This window comes from Grampus griseus, assembly GCF_964374135.1.
Source record: "Grampus griseus genome assembly, chromosome: 14".
Classification (NCBI taxonomy): domain Eukaryota; kingdom Metazoa; phylum Chordata; class Mammalia; order Artiodactyla; family Delphinidae; genus Grampus; species Grampus griseus.
The window spans coordinates 26,115,638-26,137,665 of record NC_139008.1 but is presented as its reverse complement, the minus strand read 5'-3'; the positions used below and the strand labels follow the sequence as shown (position 1 = coordinate 26,137,665).

The following is a 22,028-nucleotide window of genomic DNA, read 5'->3' as shown; positions in this document are numbered from 1 at the left end:
GTAGAAAATTGTAAAGACGTGAGTGGGAATGGCAAACAGTATATTTATTATGGTACTGATGTTTGTAGAGGGAGGGAGGAAGGGGACGTGGGCATCTGCAAGGGTCTAGAATTGTGTTTCTTCTCTTTTATTCTTTAGCTGGTTGGAACTTATATAGGTGTTCTTTGGTATAGATCCCTATATCTATTTTTTGTTTGACTGAAATAGTTTATAACAAAAGATCAAAAAAGGAAGAAAAATACTAAGCGAGGTTCTGTAATAACTGTGAAGAAACAAATTGAAGTTAAGACTTAAAGAACATTTTGACAGGCTTAGTTTTTATATTAGTTTTGAGGCTGCGTCTCCTTTTTTTGCTAAAGAAGCATCAATATTTCAGTTTTTACCTTGTAAGTTTTACGCATTTATAATTGATGATATAGTTTCACCCTAGATAAGTCTGTATTCTTTTTATGACTTTGTTTTCAGGATTTTTCTCTTCTGGGCAACATTGAAAAATGTTTCATTTGAAACTCCATAGCTTACACATTATAAATAGAATACATTTTAAGGTTTGCATTGTCTGTTAATTTTATACATAAAGGAATTTGAGTTTATTCATGTAAAATTGTGTTTTAAAGTAAAGCAGGCTGTTAAAAGTCAGGATAATGGCTGCCCTTTGGGGGAGTAGTGACTGGAAATGAGCATGAGGGGAGCTTCTAGGGTGCTGATTCTGTTCTGTGTCTGGGTGTTGGATGCATGGTGAGTTTGGGAAAATCACTGTGCTGGACGCTGAGACTGTGTGCAGTGTTCCCCATGTAAATTATACTTTGACAAAGAGCTTAAAAATACACACATACATACCATTAAACATGGAAAAAAATAAAGCATGTTCATTAAAAAAATTGGAACATACAGAAAAGCATAAAGGAGCGGAAGTGGAAAATCTGGAAGGTGGAAAACTGTAAAAGAGGTAAATTGTTACCATCTAGACGAAATCACCATCATCTCCATTTTGCCACAGTTCCCTTCACTTCATTTTGCGAATTAAAAAACAGTTGTTATGGTACTACACGTGCAATTTTGTATGTTGCTTCCCCCCAGTTAATATTTTAGTGTCAGCATGTCCTCGTGTTGTTAAACGCTTTGTGTTTATTCTTTTGGAAGTTGACATCTTCTCTTGTAGGCGAGCACCACTGTACGAGTAACGACCTCCAACGCCAATGCCGCGGGCCCCCTCATAGTGGCTGGCTACAACGTGTCTGGCTCTGTCCGCAGTGACGGGGAACCCATGAAAGGGGTGAAGTTTCTTCTCTTCTCTTCTTTAGTAACCAAAGAGGTAAGCAAAGAAGAGTGAAGAACAAGAGAGATTGTGGGCAGGGCTGGGGGCACGGAGGATCACAGACTAAGAATACACGGTTTCAAATGCAGGTCACTTTCAGACTAGAAGACAAACGTACGGTTACCAAAGGGGAAAGCGGGAGGTGGGGAGGGATAAATTAGGAGCTTGGGATTAACAGATAAACACACCACTACATATAAAATAGATAAACAGCAAGGTTCTACTGTGTAGCACAGGGCACTATATTCAATATCTTGTAATAAGCTATAATGGTGAAAGAATCTGAAAAAGAATATATATATGTGTAACTGAATCACTTTGCTGTACACCAGAAACTAACTCAACATTGTAAACCAACTATACTTCAATTTAAAAAAAATTAAATAAAAAATAAAATGCAGGTCAAGGTTGATTTATAGTTTCAGCATTTAAGAACCTTGTGTTTCTCTGTTGACTCACAAGAAATTGAATGTCTGCACTGGGAGGCAGTGGAATTCAGTGGAAAGTGCACTGGCTTTGAAATCAAACAGACCCAAGTTCAGACAAATCCCAGCTCTGCCGCTGACCAGCTGTGTGAACTTGGGCCACTCCGGTTTCTTACCTGGAGGATGGTGACCATTTTTAACTTTTCAAACTTGAATGTAAAGATTTTATAATCTACTATGTCCTCTGCTCTGTCCTAGGTTTCAGAAACATATATTTTGTGAAATAAAACTTATACAAGTATTTTTTTAAATTAATTTATTTATTTATGGCTGTGTTGGGTCTTTGTTTCTGTGCGAGGGCTTTCTCTAGTTGTGGCAAGTGGGGGCCACTCTTCATCGCGATGCGCGGGCCTCTCACTATCGCGGCCTCTCTTGTTGCAGAGCACAGGCTCCAGATGCGCAGGCTCAGTAATTGTGGCTCACGGGCCCAGTTGCTCCGTGGCATGTGGGATCTTCCCAGACCAGGGCTCAAACCCGTGTCACCTGCATTGGCAGACAGATTCTCAACCACTGGGCCACCAGGGAAGCCCCTACAAGTATTTTTAAAGCATGGCTATTTGATAATAATCAGAACATGTAAGTGGAAAAGGAAGTCATTTTGAGTTTTTTCTCCTGGCCTAGGATGTCCTGGGCTGCAACATCTCCCCAGTGCCTGGATTCCAACCCCAAGACGAGAGTCTGGTGTATTTGTGCCACACGGTCTCCAAAGAAGACGGCTCCTTCTCCTTCTCTTCGTTGCCGAGTGGAGGCTATACTGTGGTGAGTGAAGCCGACTTCCGTTCTGTTTATGTTTGGGACACATATCAACGGGAAAAGTCAGTACCATTTGGATATCAAAGGACTGAATGGTTGGCCTGCAGTTCCATAAACATTTTATTTAGCAGTTACTGAAGATGTAACTGTCCCCTCAGTAACAGCTGGGAATAGTGCAAGTCTTTCTCTTGCACAAATCTGAAACAGTTATGATTAATAGTGTCTCTTTGCCTGCTTTGAACCCCTAGTTATTTGTGGGCTGCTGGATTGAGTGTTAATATTGATGGTTGAATCATGTTATTGGCTCTTGGTAATTAACCGACTTTTTCTTCCAGATTCCATTCTATAGAGGGGAGAGGATTACCTTTGACGTTGCTCCTTCTAGACTTGACTTTACAGTGGAACATGACAGCCTGAAAATTGAGGTAAGGCCTCTCTATTGGAGTTCCCATCCCTGGGCACAGGTGTTGCAAATGTGTTAAAAAAAAATCAGTTTATCTAGAAGTACTGTTGGAAAAAACAGAATGTTGTACTCTCTTCCACTTCATTCTGGGATCCACTAGATCCTTCACCTCTCTCACATAATGTCTTTTTTTTTTTTTTTTTTTTTTTTTTACATAATGTCTTTATCTTAGAGAATCAGAGCCCTATTTACATCTACTTCATTCAATGAAATATATTTACCAAGTGTCAATGACATATATTTTAGGTACTATTCTAGCGCTGGGCATATAGCAGTGACCCAAAGAGGCAAAAGTTCCTGTTTTTGTGGAATTCATGTTCTAATGGCAGAAAGAGACAATATACTTACAAATAAGTAAATAAGAAAGTATATGAGAAAGTCTTTGTTCTTTAGAAACATAAAGCAAGAAAGGAGATTATATAGTTTCAAGGTTAAGATAGGGTTGAGGTCTCATAGGTTGTTCTTGGGAAGGCCATAGGGTGAAGGTGACTTTTGAGTAACAACCTGAAGGGGAAGAGGCAACGAACTGTACTTACATCTGTGGGAAGAGTGTTTAAGACAGGGAATGGCAGGTGCAAAGGTCCTGAGGCAGGAGTGTGGCCAGAAGGTTTAGGGAACCCCAGAAAGGCCAGGGTGGCTGGAATGGAGCAAGTGAAGAAGGGAGGAAGAGGAGAGAGTGTCAGAGAGATGGTCGGGTAGGTTGTGCAGGTCCTGGTGGGCCATTCTGGGTAACAGTTGGCACCACTGAAAGGTTCTGAGCAGAAGAAGAGGTGTGTCCCCTCCAGCTGCCATGTTGAGAAGAGTCTGCAGGGGGCAAGGTGGAAGTGAGGGACCAGTTGAATAGGTGAGAGCTGATAGAGCCCGCAGTGGAATGACAGGTGGGGTGATGGATGGGGTGATACAGGCCCTAAAATAGATGGTAAATGTGTTTTTCATCATAGTTCTATCTTTAATTACAGACGTAGAAAATGGTTACTGTAGAAAATTTGCTAGATAGAGCAGATCCCCAAAGAAAACAGCAGTCTTTCATAAGTGGACCACCCAGTGTTACAGTTATTGAAAAAATTAAATTTAATCGTTTTATTTTAATGTTACATTAGAAAGTACTGTGTTAAAGTAGCTTAAACTGGTGGGAGCTAGCTTTTAGGTCACATTCTCAGTGGGGTTCTCACTCTGCCTTTTAAGATTCAGTAAAGCATTTGACTGTAGCACTGTGCCCTGGAGGGGGGATGGAAGGGTGAAGGTCAAGTCCTTCGTGCTTCAAGGGGCTTGCACAGAAGGATGGGGGCAGGTGAGTGGGGAAAGACATTTCCCAGATCACAACCAAATGCAAGGTTTTAAACAGACATGAATGGAATCTCAGGGAGTGGCTTGTAAGCTGTATGAGGTCGGGACCGTTGAGTCTTATTCCTTACTGTATTCCTAACACGTGATTTAGTGCCAGGTACGTGGTAGGTGCCTAATAAAAGTGCTTGTTGAGTGAATATATAATTTAATAGGTGGGTTAACCACGCCTTTTTAGAAGGATGAAGAAGAGCTACCTGGGCTTCCCTGGTGGCGCAGTGGTTGAGAGTCCGCCTGCCGATGCAGGGGACACGGGTTCGTGCCCTGGTCCGGGAGGATCCCACATGCCGCAGAGCGGCTGGGCCTGTGAGCCATGGCCGCTGAGCCTGCGCATCCGGAGCCTGTGCTCCGCAGCGGGAGAGGCTACAGCGGTGAGAGGCCTGTGTACCACAAAAAAAAAAAAAAAAAAAAAAGGAGAAGAGCTACCTGACTAAAGAGGAAGCCATTTTATTTTCTTAGAGCTCAAATGCTCTTGCATATATGTGTGCATGCATGCATCCATCCATTCATTCAGGAGTCATTTATTGAGTGCCTACTGTGTAGCAGGTGACTGAATCAGAACAGGTCCCTATCTTCATGAAGCTCACATTCTAGTGGGAGGTAGACAAACTAGAAGAAATCAAACAAGGACATACCAGATATTGGGGAGGTTTTTGCTGAAGCCTAGAAAGTAGGTTAGTGTGATGGACAGTAACTGGCTGGGGCGTGAGGCAGGGGCTCCTGAGAAAGGGTAGTTAGAGCATCTCAGAGGTGGTGACAGTTTGAGCTAAACCTGAAGGACGAGAAGGGGCGGCCTCTCCCCAGTCCTCTGCAGGTGTGGGAGGAGATCCAGGCTGAGGGAGCAGCTGGTGTGAAAGCCCCTCGTGGGGAAAGCATGCAGGAACCCAAAATCAGGGTGGCTGGAGCCCAGCTGAGTGCAGAGAGCCAAGCCCTGGCCCTCACAAGTGAGGAGGACCCAGACACATAAACCAAGCGGAAGACAAGACGTGGGAAGGGGCTGCGGGTGGGTGAGCTGGGAGGGAGCTGGCTGGCATGGGGCACCAGGAGAAGGCAGCGTAGGCAGGGGTGCTGAGTGGTGGCGTGAGGGGCATGAGGGGGGCTTCTGCAGCTCAAGCACATGACAGCCTCCTCCCTGTTCTTCATCTTCTAGCCTGTGTTCCACGTCATGGGATTCTCTGTCACTGGGAGGGTCTTGAACGGACCTGAAGGAGAGGGTGTCCCAGACGCGGTGGTCACCCTGAACAACCAGATCAAAGGTGGGCAGACACGTTGGGCCCTGGCCTGTTTGTCTGGGCTGGGTTTTGCTCACAGAGAGGAATGGAAAGGAAAGAAAATCTTAACGACTCTATGAAAACATGCCAGCTTTTGGTCTCGAGTATCCCTGTGTAGATGAGGGCTACACAGTTGTTTTTGTCTCATCCTTTGTTGGCCTGTTTTTGTTTTACAGTCAAAACAAAAGCCGATGGCTCGTTCCGTCTGGAGAACATAACAACCGGGACGTACACCATCCACGCCCAGAAGGAGCACCTCTACTTTGAAACCGTCTCAATCAAAATCGCACCCAACACGCCTCAGCTGGCTGACATCATCGCCACAGGGTAAGGCGGGCGTGCGGGGCCTGGAAGCGCTGGTGCTTACGTTGGCGGCCAGCGGAGGACAAGACCACCTTCTATCTGACCGTGCGTTTCTGCCAAGGGTCCACATCCAGTCTCAGACACCTATGGAGAAACTCAGGCTGGCTTCTTTAGAAAGATCAGAGCTAAGTGTTATAAACTGAAGGTGCTTAACTGTTAGCTGCTTCAAGAAAGTCATCTTGCTCCAAAGTTAAAATGGGTTCAAGTTAGGAGAAGATCTGTTACGCCTGACTTCACATCTGTGAGGCCTGCCTTGGCTTCACTGGAAGATAATGTAGTTGGTTAAGAACGTTTGCTGTAAGATGCTTCGGGTCGTTGTCACAGTTCTTCCCACTTTGTACTTATTGTGAGTTGTGAGGGGATATCCTGTGGTTGAATTCCTGTAGTTTTACCAAGTAGTGACAGTGCCTAGTGCAGAGAACCCTGGCCTTGGAGTCAGAGTTTGGGTCTTTCTCTTATCCGTGTGTCACCTATAGAATGGGGAGGCTGCTATCCCTCCTTGGCAATAGGTGCTCACTAAACAGTAACTTAACGGGGTGGGGATTGGTGAGCAGGGTCTGCGTGGAGAGAGGCCTCTCAGAGCAGCACGGTGCAGATGGGGGCATAGCACTTGGTGTTGCTGGAGTGTAAAGTGCTGGGTGGATGAAGGGGGCAGATGTCAGAGGGGCTCCTCACTCCCTGTTGGAAGACGGGGATTTTCTCCACCAGGGAGAAAAGTCAAGGGACCGGTGAACGGTGTGAGCACGGAGGTAACGTGGTTAGATTTTTGTCTTCAGTGAGACACTGTGGTGCCACGGCTGCGGGGAAGGCCTCGAAGGGGACAGGAGAGGGTGCGGGAGGCCTGAAAGCAGAGTTGACGAGGGCCTGTCTTATGGGGAAGTCAGGGACAGATCGGGAAGATGTCTCAGGGTTCCCAGCCTGAGAGGCAGGATGGCTGTGGACGGGGAGAGGAGCCTGTTGGGGATGAAGCTTCAGTTTTGGCCGTGGCGGTCCATAGGCCCACTAGGTGGCGCTCTCCACCACGTGCTTGGATAGATTGTAAATCGGGAAGACTCGGGCCGGCGGCAGGTGGCAGCCAGAACCTCGAATGTGTAAGAGCAGGTAGAAGTGGATCAGTGGACCGGAAATAGAATGTCAGCCTTCGAGGGGTGGCCTTAGGAGAACCTGGGGCGGGGGTTTAGGTGTGACCTCCCGACGGTCTCGGAGGTCCAGGAGCTGAGCCCTGAAGGCATGCTTTATTGGCTTGGTCGCTGAGGAGGTGACCATTGTCTGTAGGCAGGCGGGGGGTCCGGGTCCGGGGTTCAGTGTTGAAAGGCAAGTGAGGAAGCAGAGCACCCGTGGAGCCTGCTGCCGTGTGTGCCGTGGTGGAGCCTCAAGAAGTGACTCCTGGGCTGCAGTTCTCCCTGCTTCCCTCATAAACAGTTCTGAGCAGCGACTCCAGGTGAGCCACCATGATAAGTGCTGGGTGTGTACAGGGAACCAGGCTAACGTCACAAAGGCAGGGGTCCAGGAGGCAGACTGAAGACGAGGAGTCAGTGACGGTAAGTTGGGGTGGGTGTGCAGGAAGAGCTCGGGGACTCCGAGGGGACTTCGTTTAGGTGGGGCGCTGTGGAAGCCGAGACCTTTGGGAGGACCGAAAGGTAGCCGAGTGGAGGGCTTGGCAGGCAGAGGGGACAGCGTGTGCCAGGGCCTGGAGGGGACAGAGGAGCTCTGGGGTCGGGGTGGGGACAGCCAGCGTGGCTGGGGGCGATGGTGAGGCTGGAGGGCCACGTGGCCTTGTAGCCATCTTGTGGGGATGGGCTTCTCCCCAAGTGAAGTGGGAAACCATTGATGAGTTTTCATCAAGGGAGCCGTGTGGATCAGGGCATTTTGGAAAGTTTTGGGGTTCTTTTGTCTTTTTTTTCTCCCGACTGCTGTGTGAAGAGTGGATTGGAGGAAAGCCCGAGTATAAGTGGAGGGCGTAGATGGGAGGTGTGACAGTTGTCTGGAGGAGCTGGTGACCGGTGGGACCTGGGACCCTGCTGGTGGGGGAAGGAGGAGACGTCGGTGGATTCGATGAGTGATGTGGAGACTTTGTGCATCAGAGCTCAGGTTTCCTATTTGAGCATCAGGGTAGATTGAGGAGGTGCCATTCATGGAGATAAGGAAACATAATTTAATTTTATATTTATTTTCTTCTTTAAAGTGGAATATTTGGGTCAAAGAAAGAGAAACAACATTTGTTGAGCATAATTGGAAAAATTCATCATTTTCCTTTTGGTCCGTTTGCCTTTTAATTCATTGATATTTCTTACTCTTTCTGTTTTTCCCTTTTAAAAAAATTATTTGCTAATTTATTTGAAAATCAAACTCTGGCTTCTGTCTAAATGGCAACGAGAATATAGTTGTCTTATGATGCACCAAAATTACTGATTTCTCTTCATTAATGTATTAAATCCTGATGAAATAATTTATTGACACATCAATTTTTAAGAGCTTCAGTATAACAAAACATTGTCTTACTGGCTTTTTAGTTCTTTTTCTAAACTAAAACAATATATATTTGAGGTTTAGGGTAATTGGACACTTATCTTTAATTGAGAGAACGAGCTAAAACTGATTGTATGGTTAAAATATTTAAAAGTTAGGTAAAGAGGTTCAACTTGGAATGAATAAGGGGACTTGCCCCCCGACATGGGCACAAATGAAGGGAATATGGAAGGTCCTTGAGAATAATTCCGTCAGTAGTCCCTTCCTATCCATTTTCTCTGATAGTACACAGTAGGGAACCAAAAGGCAAACCTTTGAATCTAGATCAGGGGCTGGCACACTTTGTCAAGGACCAGAGAATAAATATTTCAGACTTCATGGGCTGATAAGGTCTCTGTGACGAAACCCGCTACAGACAGTTCATAAATGAACGGGCTTGGCTGTGTTCCAGGAAAACTTTATGTGTGGACACTGACGTCATAGTAGCATGTCGTTTATTATGTCATGAAATAATCTTTTGATTTTTTTTTTTCCCCTTTAAAAGTGTGAAAACCATCTTAGCTCACGGTCTCTTCCGAAACAGGTGGCTGGTGTGACTTGGCCTGTGGGCTGTGGCGTCTTGCCCCTCACTGTCCAGCCTGAGCCCCCATGGCCAGGCTGGTCACATCCCTTTAGGGAGACAGCTGTGCTCTCCTTCGCTCCCAGACTTCACACACACAGCGTACCACCGCCTTCTTGTTCCTTCTGCTGTTTTTTCTTTGCAGCATAGTGGGTGTGCCAGCATTTAGTGCACCCCATAATTATCCAGCGCTAAATCCGGCATTTTTTATTCTCCTTCTGTCAAAAGGCACAACTGATTTTTTATCTAAAGTGATTCTCTTTAAGATGAGAAAATATTATCTTTAGGCAGTTGAAGAAGCGATTGTGGCCTCCAGCTGTGGGACATTATTACACTTAAACGCACCAACTGTCTAAAAATGAAGACGGTCACTCCACAGACGCCGGACTTCGTTGGTGTTTATTAGTGAGCAGATGTGCCTTTCATGTGCTTCTGGAGGTGTGCCTTGTAGCACTTTACACACTGCTCATTGCAGTCTCCAGTCTGAGCCATTACCTTAATAGGGCTTTTCACTTTTAAGTTGCTTCTGTGGCTCCTAGCTCCTAGAGTTCAGTTTTAGCTCTGCATTTTTGTTTAACTTAATTACCTTTACTAGTCAGATCTCTCAGATTGCTTTTATCTGTGCATTATATATAATCACAGGCAAGGAAGGCGTCTTTGATAACCCTGCCTTGTTTTATCCCCTGGGTAATACCACACTTTCATAGGCAGCTTACAGCTCTTGCTTTTTTTTATTTTTTATTTTTTTTGCCGTACGCGGACCTCTCACTGTTGTGGCCTCTCCCATTGCAGAGCACAGGCTCCAGACGCACAGGCTCAGCGGCCAGGCTCACAGGCCTAGCAGCTCCGCGGCATGTGGGATCTTCCCGGACCGGGGCACGGACCCGTGTCCCCTGCATCGGCAGGCGGACTCTCAACCACTGCGCCACTAGGGAAGCCCAGCTCTTGCTTTTAAGGACTAGTCCACATTCTCAGTTCGAGGCTGCTCCACCATCCACGACCCAATTATCTGAAGCATTTTTATCATCCACAGATTGTTTGAAACTTGCCTCTGCAGTGGGAGATGGCCAGATGTCACCCAGAACATACAAACAGCCCTGCCCCGGGCCCTCGCTCTGCCTTTTCCTTATGCAGAAAGAGGTCCAATCTTCTTTCTAAAGGTTGCTTTTAAAACTGGAGTCATTTTGGCTACATTCCTGTCTCTTCATTAAGATCATACTAGTCTTAGGGACGAGGGCTGAAAGAGGGATGCATAGTTTGGGTTGCTAAGCACCTTTCCTGTGATAATTGAGTTCTCATGCTGGAATGAACGGTCCCCTTGTTGCAGGTTCAGTGTCTGTGGCCAGATATCAATCATTCGCTTCCCCGACACTATCAAGCAGATGAGTAAATACAAAGTTGTCCTGTCCTCTCAAGACAAGGACAAGTCTTTGGTCACCGTGGAGATGGATGCTCAGGGATCATTCTGTTTTAAAGCAAAACCAGGGACCTACAAAGTCCAGGTATGACGAGTTTTGTTCTATTTAAGATATTTGAAAAAAACACCAATGATTTAAAAAGGGTTATTTTAAAATGGGGTTAGAGAAGGAGCATTTCCATTCCCAACTTCTTATTTTCAAATCTTTACATTCCTGCATGTCACAGTTAGAGCAGACAGGCAGCTGGTTTGAAGGTGATGCAACAGGCCTTTCTCTTTTCCAGTCCTGATGTTTATTAGGGGTTAGTATCAGGCTGCCAGTCATGCCTCCACCTTCTCAGGCTTCTGGCTGCTGTTGAATATCCACGGGTCCCCAAAGGAGATCGCAGTGAACTCTTTATTCATGGCAGCTCAGTAACATCCACAGAGCATGGCTTCTGGACCCTGAGGCCAAACAGAGCTTCCCTTTTCCTGCCTTGCTGTAAATTGAAGACGCTGGGCAGGCACCACCTAATTTCTCCATCCAGGCAGGTGGAGAAGCAGGGGAGACCCTGGCTTGTAGTCTCACCGCCAGGGTGAAAGCCTGAGCACTGGTGGAGGCAGTGGGCAAGAGACGAGACAGAAGCGGAGGTCAGGCCACCGGCCCCTTGGGGTCTCAGGCTCTCACCCGTCAAGTCAGCTGCTCCCTGGGGAAGAGCAGGGGAGGGGACTGGGAAGGGTCCTTCTAAGACTTTGCTCTCCTGTAGGGCCAGTGGGATCCCCCCTGCCCCCGCTAAGCAGATGGGGTGGGCGCACAGCCTTGCCCCTGCTTCCACGAACAGCATACTGTGTGGGTGGGCAGCTCCTTTACCAGCCAGCCAGTGTCTTGTGACGTTGGCCACACGGACAAGCCTTTAGAGGCCCTTTCAGAGGCATAATCAGGCCCTTTTCCAGGGAAGGGCAATTCCAGAATGTGATCTCTACCAGGGATGAAGAAGGCGAGCACCGCCTCCTCTCCCAGTCCCTCTTGTGAGCTTGACAAAGGCACACAGAAATGAGGGAAGAAGAAATGGCCCAGTTCCACTGTTGGTCATCCACGTGGCCTCCACAAGTTCACAGCTTGTGTCACGAGTGACCTCAAGCCAGGATCAGGTTCTGGGATTTCATATGGTTTCCACCTGGGTGCACATGATCAATGACAGCTTTGCATGCCCTGATACGCTTCTGTGTACACCTGGCGCTGCTGAAGGCTAGTGCTTTATGTCTGCCTAGAAATATGTTTCCTTCACACCGGCTGTATGCAGATTTGTTGTGATTATAAAACTAGGCCTAGGAATGAACCTTCGTCCTACAGAATCCGTTTAGCCTTGGGCCCAGGTGGATGTTCTGGTGCCACGTCGGCCAGGGAGCAGCGGCCCTGATGCAGCCGCTGACCTTGTTCTGTGTGTCCCGCAGGTGATGGTTCCTGAGGCGGAGACCAGAGCGGGGCTGATGTTGAAGCCTCAGATGCTGCTTCTGGCTGTGACTGACAGGCCTGTGATGGACGTGGCCTTCGTGCAGTTTTTGGCATCGGTTTCGGGGAAAGTCTCTTGTTTGGGTAAGATGTCAACTGAAAGCAAGAACAGATAGGTTCAAAGAAGTAAGTGGGGAGAGGTGGGATTTTGGTGAGCTTTTCCTCACTGAGCGGCATTGAAGGTAAAAGCAGAAGCTGCTCCAGGGGAGTGGTGTCTGTCTGAGAGTCTGTGTCGTGTGCAGTTCTTTCTGAATAATTGCCACAAACACCGTAACATTTCTCTTTGAGTAATGCTGCCTTGGCTTCCAGAAGAACATGTGGGTTTCTTTTTATTGCCCTCTGACTCTGAAAGGAAGATGGTAGTTGGGCCCAGGTTTCCATCCTAGCTCTGTCACTTACCACTGTGAGACTGTAAGCATGTACTTGCCCAGCCTAGGTTTTTCTTCTGTAAAATGGGAATACTCCTGCTCTCGGGGTTTTAATGAGGCTTAAATGCGGTCATGTCAAGAGGCAGTGTAGCACAGTGGTTAAGATGTTAGACTCTGGAACCAGACCGCATGGGCTTGAACATTCGCTGTGTGACCTGGGGTAAGTTACTTAACCTCTCTGTGCTTTGAGTCCCTCATCTGTAATGTAGAGATGTTAATGATACCTACCTCACAGGGTAGTTGTGAGGATCAAATGAGTTACTGTATGTATAGCCGTTGGAAGTACCTGGAACACAGCAAGAGCCATATAAATCTTTGCCATTATTAGTAATATTATTATGATGATGATAAAGGGCCCAGTTCTATACCTGGTATGAAGTGGATTTTCAATAAAGTTTCATCACCTCTGTCTATTTTTCTCTTGCTCCTGTTGATGCTCCATAGATATTACTTCCCCTAATGCAATAATTGCTGGGTGGCTTCATTGTTTGGTACCGATGACAAGCATAGGGGGAGACTTCCTAGAATCAAGTAGATGCATGTTAGCTTTGAAGGAACCTCCTGGCACTGTCCTTCAGGAGCTAAGGGGTGGGAAGCAGCACACAGAGATTGAGGGTTCGAACGGGTGCTATGGTTCACAAGGCAGTCAAGTGAGGCCCCCGCATCTTTTCTCTGCAGACACCTGTGGTGACCTGCTGGTGACCCTGCAGTCCCTGAGCCGCCAGGGCGAGAAGCGGAGCCTCCAGCTCTCCGGCAAGGTCAACTCGATGACTTTCACGTTTGACAACGTGCTGCCCGGAAAATACAAAAGTAAGAACCGAAGGCAGCACTTCCTGTCTTTCTAAACTTTCTAGAAACCTGCTCTCAAGTTGCATCCCAGCTGTACAGTTGTACTTGTTTAACTCTTCTTTACCCCTTGACCTTGAATGTGCATTATTTAGCGTTGGGCAGTAATGCAGAAGTTGAGGCTTTATGAGCTAACTGCCGCCTCATCAGGATGACCCACACACTTCTTCTCATGCCATTTTATTTCTAAATGCCGGAAAAGAGTGTGAAATAATTACACGGAAGTGTTCTACCACTTAGCAGCTGTGTGAGCGAGGCAGCTTACTTGATCTCCCTGAGACTCAGTTTCCCCTTTTGAAATAGGAGTCATAGAACCTTTCTGCAGAATGTAGGACTCATGAAATCCAGTATGTGAAGCCCCTTGCACAGGGCCTGGGAAGCAGAAGGTGCTGGCGAATGTTGTTTCTCTTTTCTCCGCCTTTCTTGAGAAGCTCCCATTGCTTGTATTTTTGCTATGTCAGAGTTTAGCTGGGAGCTGCTGGCAGTGAATGGCTTATAAAGTAGGCTGATTTTTCTGGGGAATTATATTTTCTATTATGTCAGGTGTTGGCAAACTATGAGCCGAGGGCGACTGCCTGTTCTTATGAATAAAGTTTTATTGGAACACAGCCACGCCCACTTGTTTGTTTATCGTCTGTGGCTGCTTGTGTGCTGCAGATGCAGAGTTGAATAGTTGAGACCATGTGGCCCACAAAGGTGAAAATATTTACTCTTTCGCACCTTACAGAAAAAGTTTGCCAATCCCTGAATGTCTTACTTGTAGTCTGCTCTTAGGCCCAGTTGAATTTCTTTCTTGGTGATTTTAATGGCCACTGGTTTCAGTTTTTCTTTAGCAGTTACTTATTCCCAGTGTGATTAGCTCTATGTGTATACTGACACACACACACACACACACACATACATATTTGTTGGTATGTATGTGTATAGAGGCCCACACATAGGATTCATTAGCACTGTTTTTCTGGGGGCATTCAGGGAGGCGGTGTGCTCTGTTCCCACGGGGGTGTGTGTTGTGTCCTTTGCAGTCAGCATCCTGCATGAAGATTGGTGCTGGAAGAACAAGAGTCTAGAGGTGGAGGTTCTGGAGGACGATGTGTCAGCGATTGAGTTCAGGCAGACGGGCTATATGCTGAGATGCTCCCTGTCTCACGCCATCACTCTGGTAAGCGGAGCTTCTGAGGATTCTCTTATGTGGAATGACACTCGCCTTTTGGAGAGCGAGAAGAACTAGCATGCTAAGAGTGTTATCAGCATAGATAGTCAAGGCGGATTCCCTTTTCTGCCCCTCGACTCACCCACCAATTATGGAAAGCACCATGAGGAAGCATTTTAAGTCCCTTATTGGAAAGATGCCTTTGTTTGGGAGATTTCCTTGTCCTGGCTCCACATTAAATTTTAACTTTGACTAGTGATTTAGGGAAGCTGTTGCCGTAGTGCAAAGCACGTGGGCTCTGTAGCATCAGGCAAGTTCATTTAGTGTTTGTGAGCCTCAGTTTTCTCCTCTAAAATTGAGATCATAATACTCACTCCCCAGGGGCATGGTAAGGTTTAAGTAACCCTCTTACGTATTTGAAGTTTTCCTGGCCATACACTGCTATTGTTTATGAACAGGTGCAGCTGAGGACAGAGTTGGTTATTCTCTTGTAGTCACTGAAGCTGGATTGGCAGTGTACGCAGTGGATTTCAGGAAAGGGAGCACCTGTGTACACCTATGTAGACCCAGTCATGAACTTTATATAATTTTTTGACTTCCAGCAATGGCAGATGTCACTGTAAGGTCCCAGTGGAGAAACGGAGGCAAATGGCAATTAAGTGGCCACTTATATTAGACACCAGAGGCAGTGAGACTGGTGTCTCCAACACCAGTTGAATGCTCTAACCGCTTAACTACAAGTGCTCAACAAACAGCTTTGTTATGAGAGATGGGTTGATTAATATCCAGTTGAGAATAAGTAATAGACATTTAGGAAACCATTCCTTCCCTTAAACCCTCCAGTGGACTTCCATTTCCCTTAGACGGAGATCCATCTTCCTTAACAGTGGCCAGCCCTTCGTTAACTCGTACCTTACCCCTTACCCCTCTCCCCTTCACTCACTGGGCCGTGGCATACTGGCCGCCTCGGCCAGTTCCACACCAAGCTCGGTCCCTTCTCTGGGCCTTTGCACATACTCTTCTCTGCCTGGAATGACGTGTCTTCTGCACAGCTGAGTGTATTTGCTTTTTCTCATTACTCAGGCTGCAGCCCCAATGTTACCTGCTCAGGAGGGGTCTGTTCTGAGCCCAGGCTGAACAGGCCTCTGTGGTCCCTCTCTATCCTGCTCCCTGTTTATTTCTCTGTAAGCTCTGTTACTTCCTAGCTGAAATCTACTGACTTCTTTGTTGACTACCTGGGTTTTCTCTCTTCCTATATTAGAATGTAAGCCTCCCTGAAAATAAGAGCCACGGCAGCAACCAAGGCCCAGCCTTGAGCCTGCCGCATAGCAGGTGCTCAATAAATATGAGTTGATTGAATGAAAAAGATCACGTTTTTGTTGGAAGTTTTGGAAGCTTTTTGATTTTCCTGTGGCACCCAGCTGCTCACATGATTAATGGGCAAAACAGATGACTGGTTCAGAAACAGAAATATTATTAATCATCGCTGTGTCTCCATGTCCCCTAGTAAGTCATTGTATTGGCTTTGGTCCCTTAGGAATTTTATCAGGATGGAAATGGACCTGAGAACGTGGGGATTTATAACCTCTCCAAAGGCGTCAACCGATTCTGCCTGTCCAAGCCCGGTGAGTCTGGAAGGATTGATGTGCTACGAGTGAGAGAAATGGAAAGGCACCAGAGGGTGGTTTTAAAGGCATTTTTCCCTATCTCGGTTCAGTTTGCATCAAGCTGTCAACTTTGGCTGTGGTTAGCTCCTCTGGAGGGAGCAGCGTTTTTACCCAAAGAAATAGAGGTGGGGGCTGGCATGTGTTCGCAGGCTCTCGGGTTGGAGTTGGGGCCAGACCACTGGGCCCTTTTCACTTCTAAAAGGATTGCACCATCAGCCCATGACCTCTCCTGACGAGTGATCTTTTTAAGATAAAGATTGGATCATCTCCCGCCTTGCTTAAAGTCCTTCAGTGGCTTCTCTGTCAATGACTTTATTGAGATGCAATTTGCAGACCATAAAATTCACCCATTTAAAATGTGTTCAGTACAGTGATGTTGAGTAACTATACCTAGCTTTACAATCATCATTATAATCCAGTTCAGAACATTTGCATCACCCCAGTAATATCCTTCCTGCATGTTTACATTTGATCTCTATTCCCAGCTCTAGGCAGCCACTAATTTATTTTCTGTCTCTATGGATTTGCCTTTTTTTGGACATTTCATATAATGAAATCATACAATACTGTTATTTTTTAGGCTTCTTTCACTTAGCGTAATGTTTTTGAAGTTCACCCAGGTTGTAGCAGGTATTAATAATTGGTTCCTTTTTATTGGTGAATAGTAGCCCATTGCATGGCTATATTACAGTTTGTGTATCTGTTCCCTGGTCGGTGGGTATGTGAGCTGTTTCCAGCTTGGGACTATTAGGAATAACGTTGCTGTGAACATTTGTGTACTAGTCTTGGTTTGGACATTTGTTGGGTAGATACCTAGGAATGGAATCATATAATAAATTTATGTTTAATTTTTAAAGAAGCTGCCAAATTGTTTTCTGAAAAGGCTGTATTTGCCATTTGCTGTTCCTCCCGGCCATGCCTGAGGGTTCATGTTTTTCCACATCTTTACCAATATTTGTTGCTCTCTTTTTGATTTTTAGCCATCCTGGTGGGTGTAAAGTAGTATCTCATTGTGGTTTTATTTTGCATTTTCCTAATGAACAATTCAGTGACTTCTCTTGGTTCTCAAGATAAGATACAGTAATCCCCACTCACCCATGGTTTCACTTTCCACAGTGTCAGGTACCTGTGGTCAACTGTGGTCCAAAAATATTAAATGGGAAATTCCAGAAATAAACAGTTCATAAGTTTTAAATTGCATGCCATTCTGAGTAGCATGATGAAATCTCTCACCATCCTGCTCCCATCCAGCCCGGAGATGTGAATCGTCCCTTTGTCTGGCACGTCCACGCTGTATACATTACCCACCTATTAGTGTACGTGAAAACATAATATGTACAGGGTTTGGTACTACCTGTGGTTTCAGGCATCCACTGGGGTCTTAGAACGTATACCCCACAGATAGGGGGTACTCTTATACAAAACCCTTCATCAGACCTTGAGCTCCTGTATAATCTGGCTCTACCTGTCACACTCTGCTCCAGCCACTCTGTCCTGTGTCTTAATCAGGATGCCATTGGCTGCAGGTAACAAAATCTATACGACAGCCCCCAACAAGCAGAGTTAATTTGGCTCAGTAGCAAAGTCTGGCAGCACCAGGCATGGGTTCAGCAGCTGGTAGATGTTAGGGTTGGTGTCTTTGTGATTCTTTTAGCTCTTTCCCTGGTATTTCTTACCTTGTGTTTTCAAAGTGCCTACTGTTGCCCCAGAAAACTTATGTTTAAGGCAGGAAGATGAGGAGAGGGGCGGGCAAACATTTTCCGTGCCGCATCTTCCAGGAAACTTCATGTCTTACCGGCAAGAACCGTGTCACAAGGCCACTTTTAGCTGAAAGGGAGCCTGGGGAGGTTGGATTTGCTGCCTGAGGCTGGGCGCATTTTCACCCTAAACGTAAGCAGGAAGGACAGCTGTTAGGGAGACAGCCAGCAAGCCTGTGGTTCAGATGCTGTGCTCTACCTCAGCGCTTTCCCTGCCCCACCCCCTCTTCACCCAGCTCTGCCTGCCTGCCCATCACTTCTTGGTTCCAATGTTACTCCCCAGGGAGACTGGCCCCACAGTGTCGTTGAGAGCTCCCTGCTGTGCTCGTGTCCACAGTGCCCAGTTCCTCCCCTGCCCATACCCGTCACACCTGGTGTGCACGTGGCTGTCGAATGCTCTCTCTGTAGATGGCAAGCCCCGCGAAGGCAGGGACCGTATCTGTCCCCACCGTGTACCAACACCTGGCACAATACCCGGCCCGAGTGCTGCCCTGTCAGTGTTCGTCAAATGAAAGAACAAACAAAATGAATGAAGAAACCTAGTAATTTTTTTTCTACTCGTAACTGCATTGAGGCTTGATCAGTGTGACAGAAACAGCAGAGGTGATTTGAACTAATTTCATGTTTTGGTCGGTCATATGGCCAAAATGTTGGTTAAAGACCATTTGGGAGAATCCACTGTTACACTTTGCTCCTTCCTGAAACTATTCTTCTGGCAAATGACATCATATGCCCCTAATCTGAGTGTACCCTACGTGAGCTCATGGCATGAAAGTGTTTTTGCAGTTGTTGCATAATTTTCTGGGCCTTCCCCTGCCCCATGCCCCCTCTTAGGAATATTTATAGGAAGGAGTCCAGGCTGTGGCTGTCTTTTGGATCTTTAACAGAATCTATTAGGTAGAAGATTCTCAGTCTGATTCGCAGTAGAAATGTACTTCCTGTTCCTCCTCGTGCACGTGTCTGTTAGCTTGGTCTGTGTAGACTCAAGTGCTGTGACTTGTTAAATTATGCAAAATGAAAATCCTTGCTTTGTGAGTGGGCCTTTAAGTGGATCAGGTCATTGGTAAGAAGCCATCGTAGGCAGCGGAAAAGGTTCTGATCCCGTGTTGCACATCCATGATAGGTTGTAAGTGAGAGGCACCGCCTTTGGATTTCGGATGTTGGAATTGCTCAGCATAATAGACGCTCTTCTCTGAAAATTACTTTTGATTTCCTGGCTGCAGGCGTGTACAAGGTGACCCCTCGCTCCTGCCACCGGTTCGAGCAAGCGTTCTACACCTATGACACGTAAGCCGGGCGCCGACTGCTCCGGGGTGTCTGTGTGTCTCCTGTGGAGGAGAGTGAGCGTGACTCTCTTCTTCACTCATTGCTGAGAACACGGGAGTTTTTTGTATTTTTTCTGGAAGCGGTAAGGTTAGGCATGGAAAAGAATTTCTAGACAAGGATTTTAAGACAGTTGGGTAAATTACTGAGGAAATGAAGATAAAGCTCTCTTTCCCAAGAATTCTGTAAACCCAGGACGGAAGGCTGTGGTTTGGAAGTGGCTTAAATACAATGTTTGTTGAATCTTCCAGCCTCACTGATGAGAATTTCTCAAGCTCAAGTCTACCATTTTTCTATTTTTACAAATGCTTGTGGGTTTCACAGGGAATTGGAGGTGTAAAGTTTTGGTGTGGAGAATCAGTTTACTCTTAAAGACACTTGTATGTATTTCAGGAGTTCTGAAGTGCTAAGAGCAGTGTCACATAGTATATTTCAGGGTCAGGAAGGTCGCGCATAAGTGATGTTGTTTGTGATCCTTTGAGAACCATGAGGTGATGTGGTGTTTTCTTTCCACTTCTCTAATTTATAGGTCTTCACCCAGTATCTTGACGTTGACAGCCATTCGCCACCACGTCCTTGGAACTATCACCACTGACAAAATGATGGATGTTACCGTGACTATCAAGTAAGGCTAGTGTTCCATGGTGGGCTGAGCACGGGAGGGTGGTGGACCAGACCTTCTCTAATGGATGCTCTGAAAATTATTCTTGATTTCTTATCTCTAGGCGTAGTACAAACAGTCTTCGCTCTTATACTTATGTGACATAGCTGTAAATTCACAACAGCCTGTTCCTTTCCTTTTATGACTCAGGAATTAACTGTGGATGAGGAAGAGTCTCCTGACAGCTCGTTTCAGCGTCTTAAATTTCTGTTTGAACTCGTTACACTTCCTGTCTTTGCTAAGGAAAAAAAGAATCTCTGGTTTGTTCACTGTATTTCAAGCGTTTTAGCAAATTCAGAAAAAATTGCCTATTTTTCTTTAGAGCCTTTCTCGAAGGCTTGGGAAATAGAGATGACACCTTATATGAGAAGGGTCATGAGAGAAAGTGTATGAAAGGCAGTCCCTCACTGAGGGTCAGGTTTGTGTGAATGTCACCTTTGAGAGGAATTTTTGCTGTGTGGTGGGTGCATCTGATACCCTAATTTTCTCAAGAAAGGAAAGAATTTTGACAATATGACCATCTTTGTCAAATAGAATGGAAATCTGAGTAACTTTCTCCCAGCTTACCTTATTTGAAGTTGCCTTTCCAGCAGTGTCTCCATCTTTCTGTCCACCCGTCCTTCCGTGAAGAAAATATGGATGGAGAATCCTCAGTGGTTAGGCACTGGGCGTAGGTGATAGCCCCTGCCCTCGTGGAACTTAGAGTCTCATGGGGGCAGCGGACAGTAGTCCAAGAGTCACATACAGAACTGTAAAATTACAGCTGTCATAAGTGCTTTGACTTTGACCTTGTCAGGGGGTTGAGGTCCATGCAGGAGAGGTGGGCTTCTGGGGGCCAGCCACGTTAAGGGTCTTAGCTGTGTCCCGTGGACACTCTGACATATTTCAAGTAGAGGGATCACTTTCTCTTTGTTTCAAGAAGGTCCCCCTGGCTGCTGAGTGGAGAACAGATAGAAGAGGCGCAAGAGTGGAGGTCGATCGAGGTGGGGGCAGAGGCTCTTGTAGGAGTCCAGGTGAGGGAGGATGGGGCTTCAGCCAGGCGGATGGCGGTGGGGATGGAGAGAAGCGGACGGGTTGGAGAGTTGTCAGGGAGATTGAGTTGAAGGGACGCGGCAGCAGTCTGACCACGTGGGGTCAGGGAGGGAGGAGTGTCAGGGGCAGCCCGTGGTCTCTGACTGAATTGATGGGATACCTATTCACCAGGGTGACATGGTTTCTAGGAGAAGGACTTGCTGCGTTTGTCTTGTGGGCCTGGCACTTTGCCTGGTGCTGGAGCAATGTCTTTTAGTATTTTCCTGCTTGGAAAGTATGAATTACTGGTATGACTAGAAAGTCATATTTTTACCAGTAGTGACTCCGTGTTACGTTGTTTTCAGTCTTTATTAACTTTATTTTTGTAACCTCAGAAGAGTTTTTGTTTGGTTTGGTTTTGCTGAAAATTATGTGAAATGCATCTTCCAGCTGGACATGGCCGGGGGTGGGGTCCCTAATGGGGATCTTGTACTTCCCGGATCCAAAACCAGATTCCTGGTGGTCGCCCTCCACAGACCTCCTCTGTAGCCTTCTCTGTTTCAGAAATGGCAGCTCCATCTTTCTCGTTGGTCCTTGATTCTTCTTTCTCTTGCATCCCATACCCAACCGATCCATCTGCAAATCCTCAACTGTACAATCCTCGTTATCCGTGGGGTTTGGTTCCAGGACCCCCCGTGGTTACCAAAATCCACAGATGCTCAAGTCCCTTATAAAATGGAGTCGTATTTGCATATAATCTATGCACATTCTCCTGTATAGTTTAAATATACTTTAAGTCATCTCTAGATTACTTTTAATATCCAACGCGATGTAAATGCAATGTAAATAGTTGTAAATACAATGTAAATGCTATGTAAATAGTTGCCAGCATGTGGCAAAATCAAGGTTTACTTTATGGAACTTTCTGGAATATCTTTTCCCCCAAATATTTTCCATCTGCGGTTGGTTGAATCCTCGGATGCGGAACCTGCGGAAATGGAGGGCCAACTGTATATCCGTCATCCAGTCCTTTCTTAGCACCTGGCCTCTATACTTTGGTTCCACCCACCCTTGTCTCTTGCTGGGATTGTTGCCGCAGCTTCCTGTCTGGCGTCCGAGTTTTGGCTGTTGCTTTATAACAGTGTGTTGTTCATGGGGAAGTCCAAGTGATCTTTAAAAGTGGAGACC

At 46.3% G+C, this 22,028-nt stretch overlaps 1 protein-coding gene across 2 annotated transcripts in view; it reads left to right on the top strand.

Annotated features, from left to right (window-relative positions):
• LOC309832345 (BOS complex subunit NOMO1) overlaps nt 1–22,028 on the top strand; it is a 52,539-nt gene that overhangs the window by 11,884 nt on the left and 18,627 nt on the right. For both annotated transcript variants that reach the window (XM_082670018.1, XM_082670019.1), the window contains exons 7-18: nt 1,163–1,315; nt 2,425–2,562; nt 2,892–2,981; nt 5,514–5,619; nt 5,811–5,961; nt 10,413–10,587; nt 11,937–12,078; nt 13,101–13,232; nt 14,294–14,430; nt 15,959–16,046; nt 19,069–19,132; nt 19,698–19,793. In XM_082670018.1, the coding sequence (XP_082526144.1) occupies nt 1,163–1,315; nt 2,425–2,562; nt 2,892–2,981; nt 5,514–5,619; nt 5,811–5,961; nt 10,413–10,587; nt 11,937–12,078; nt 13,101–13,232; nt 14,294–14,430; nt 15,959–16,046; nt 19,069–19,132; nt 19,698–19,793 (1,472 nt within the window). The remainder of the gene's footprint in view (nt 1–1,162; nt 1,316–2,424; nt 2,563–2,891; nt 2,982–5,513; nt 5,620–5,810; nt 5,962–10,412; nt 10,588–11,936; nt 12,079–13,100; nt 13,233–14,293; nt 14,431–15,958; nt 16,047–19,068; nt 19,133–19,697; nt 19,794–22,028) is intronic.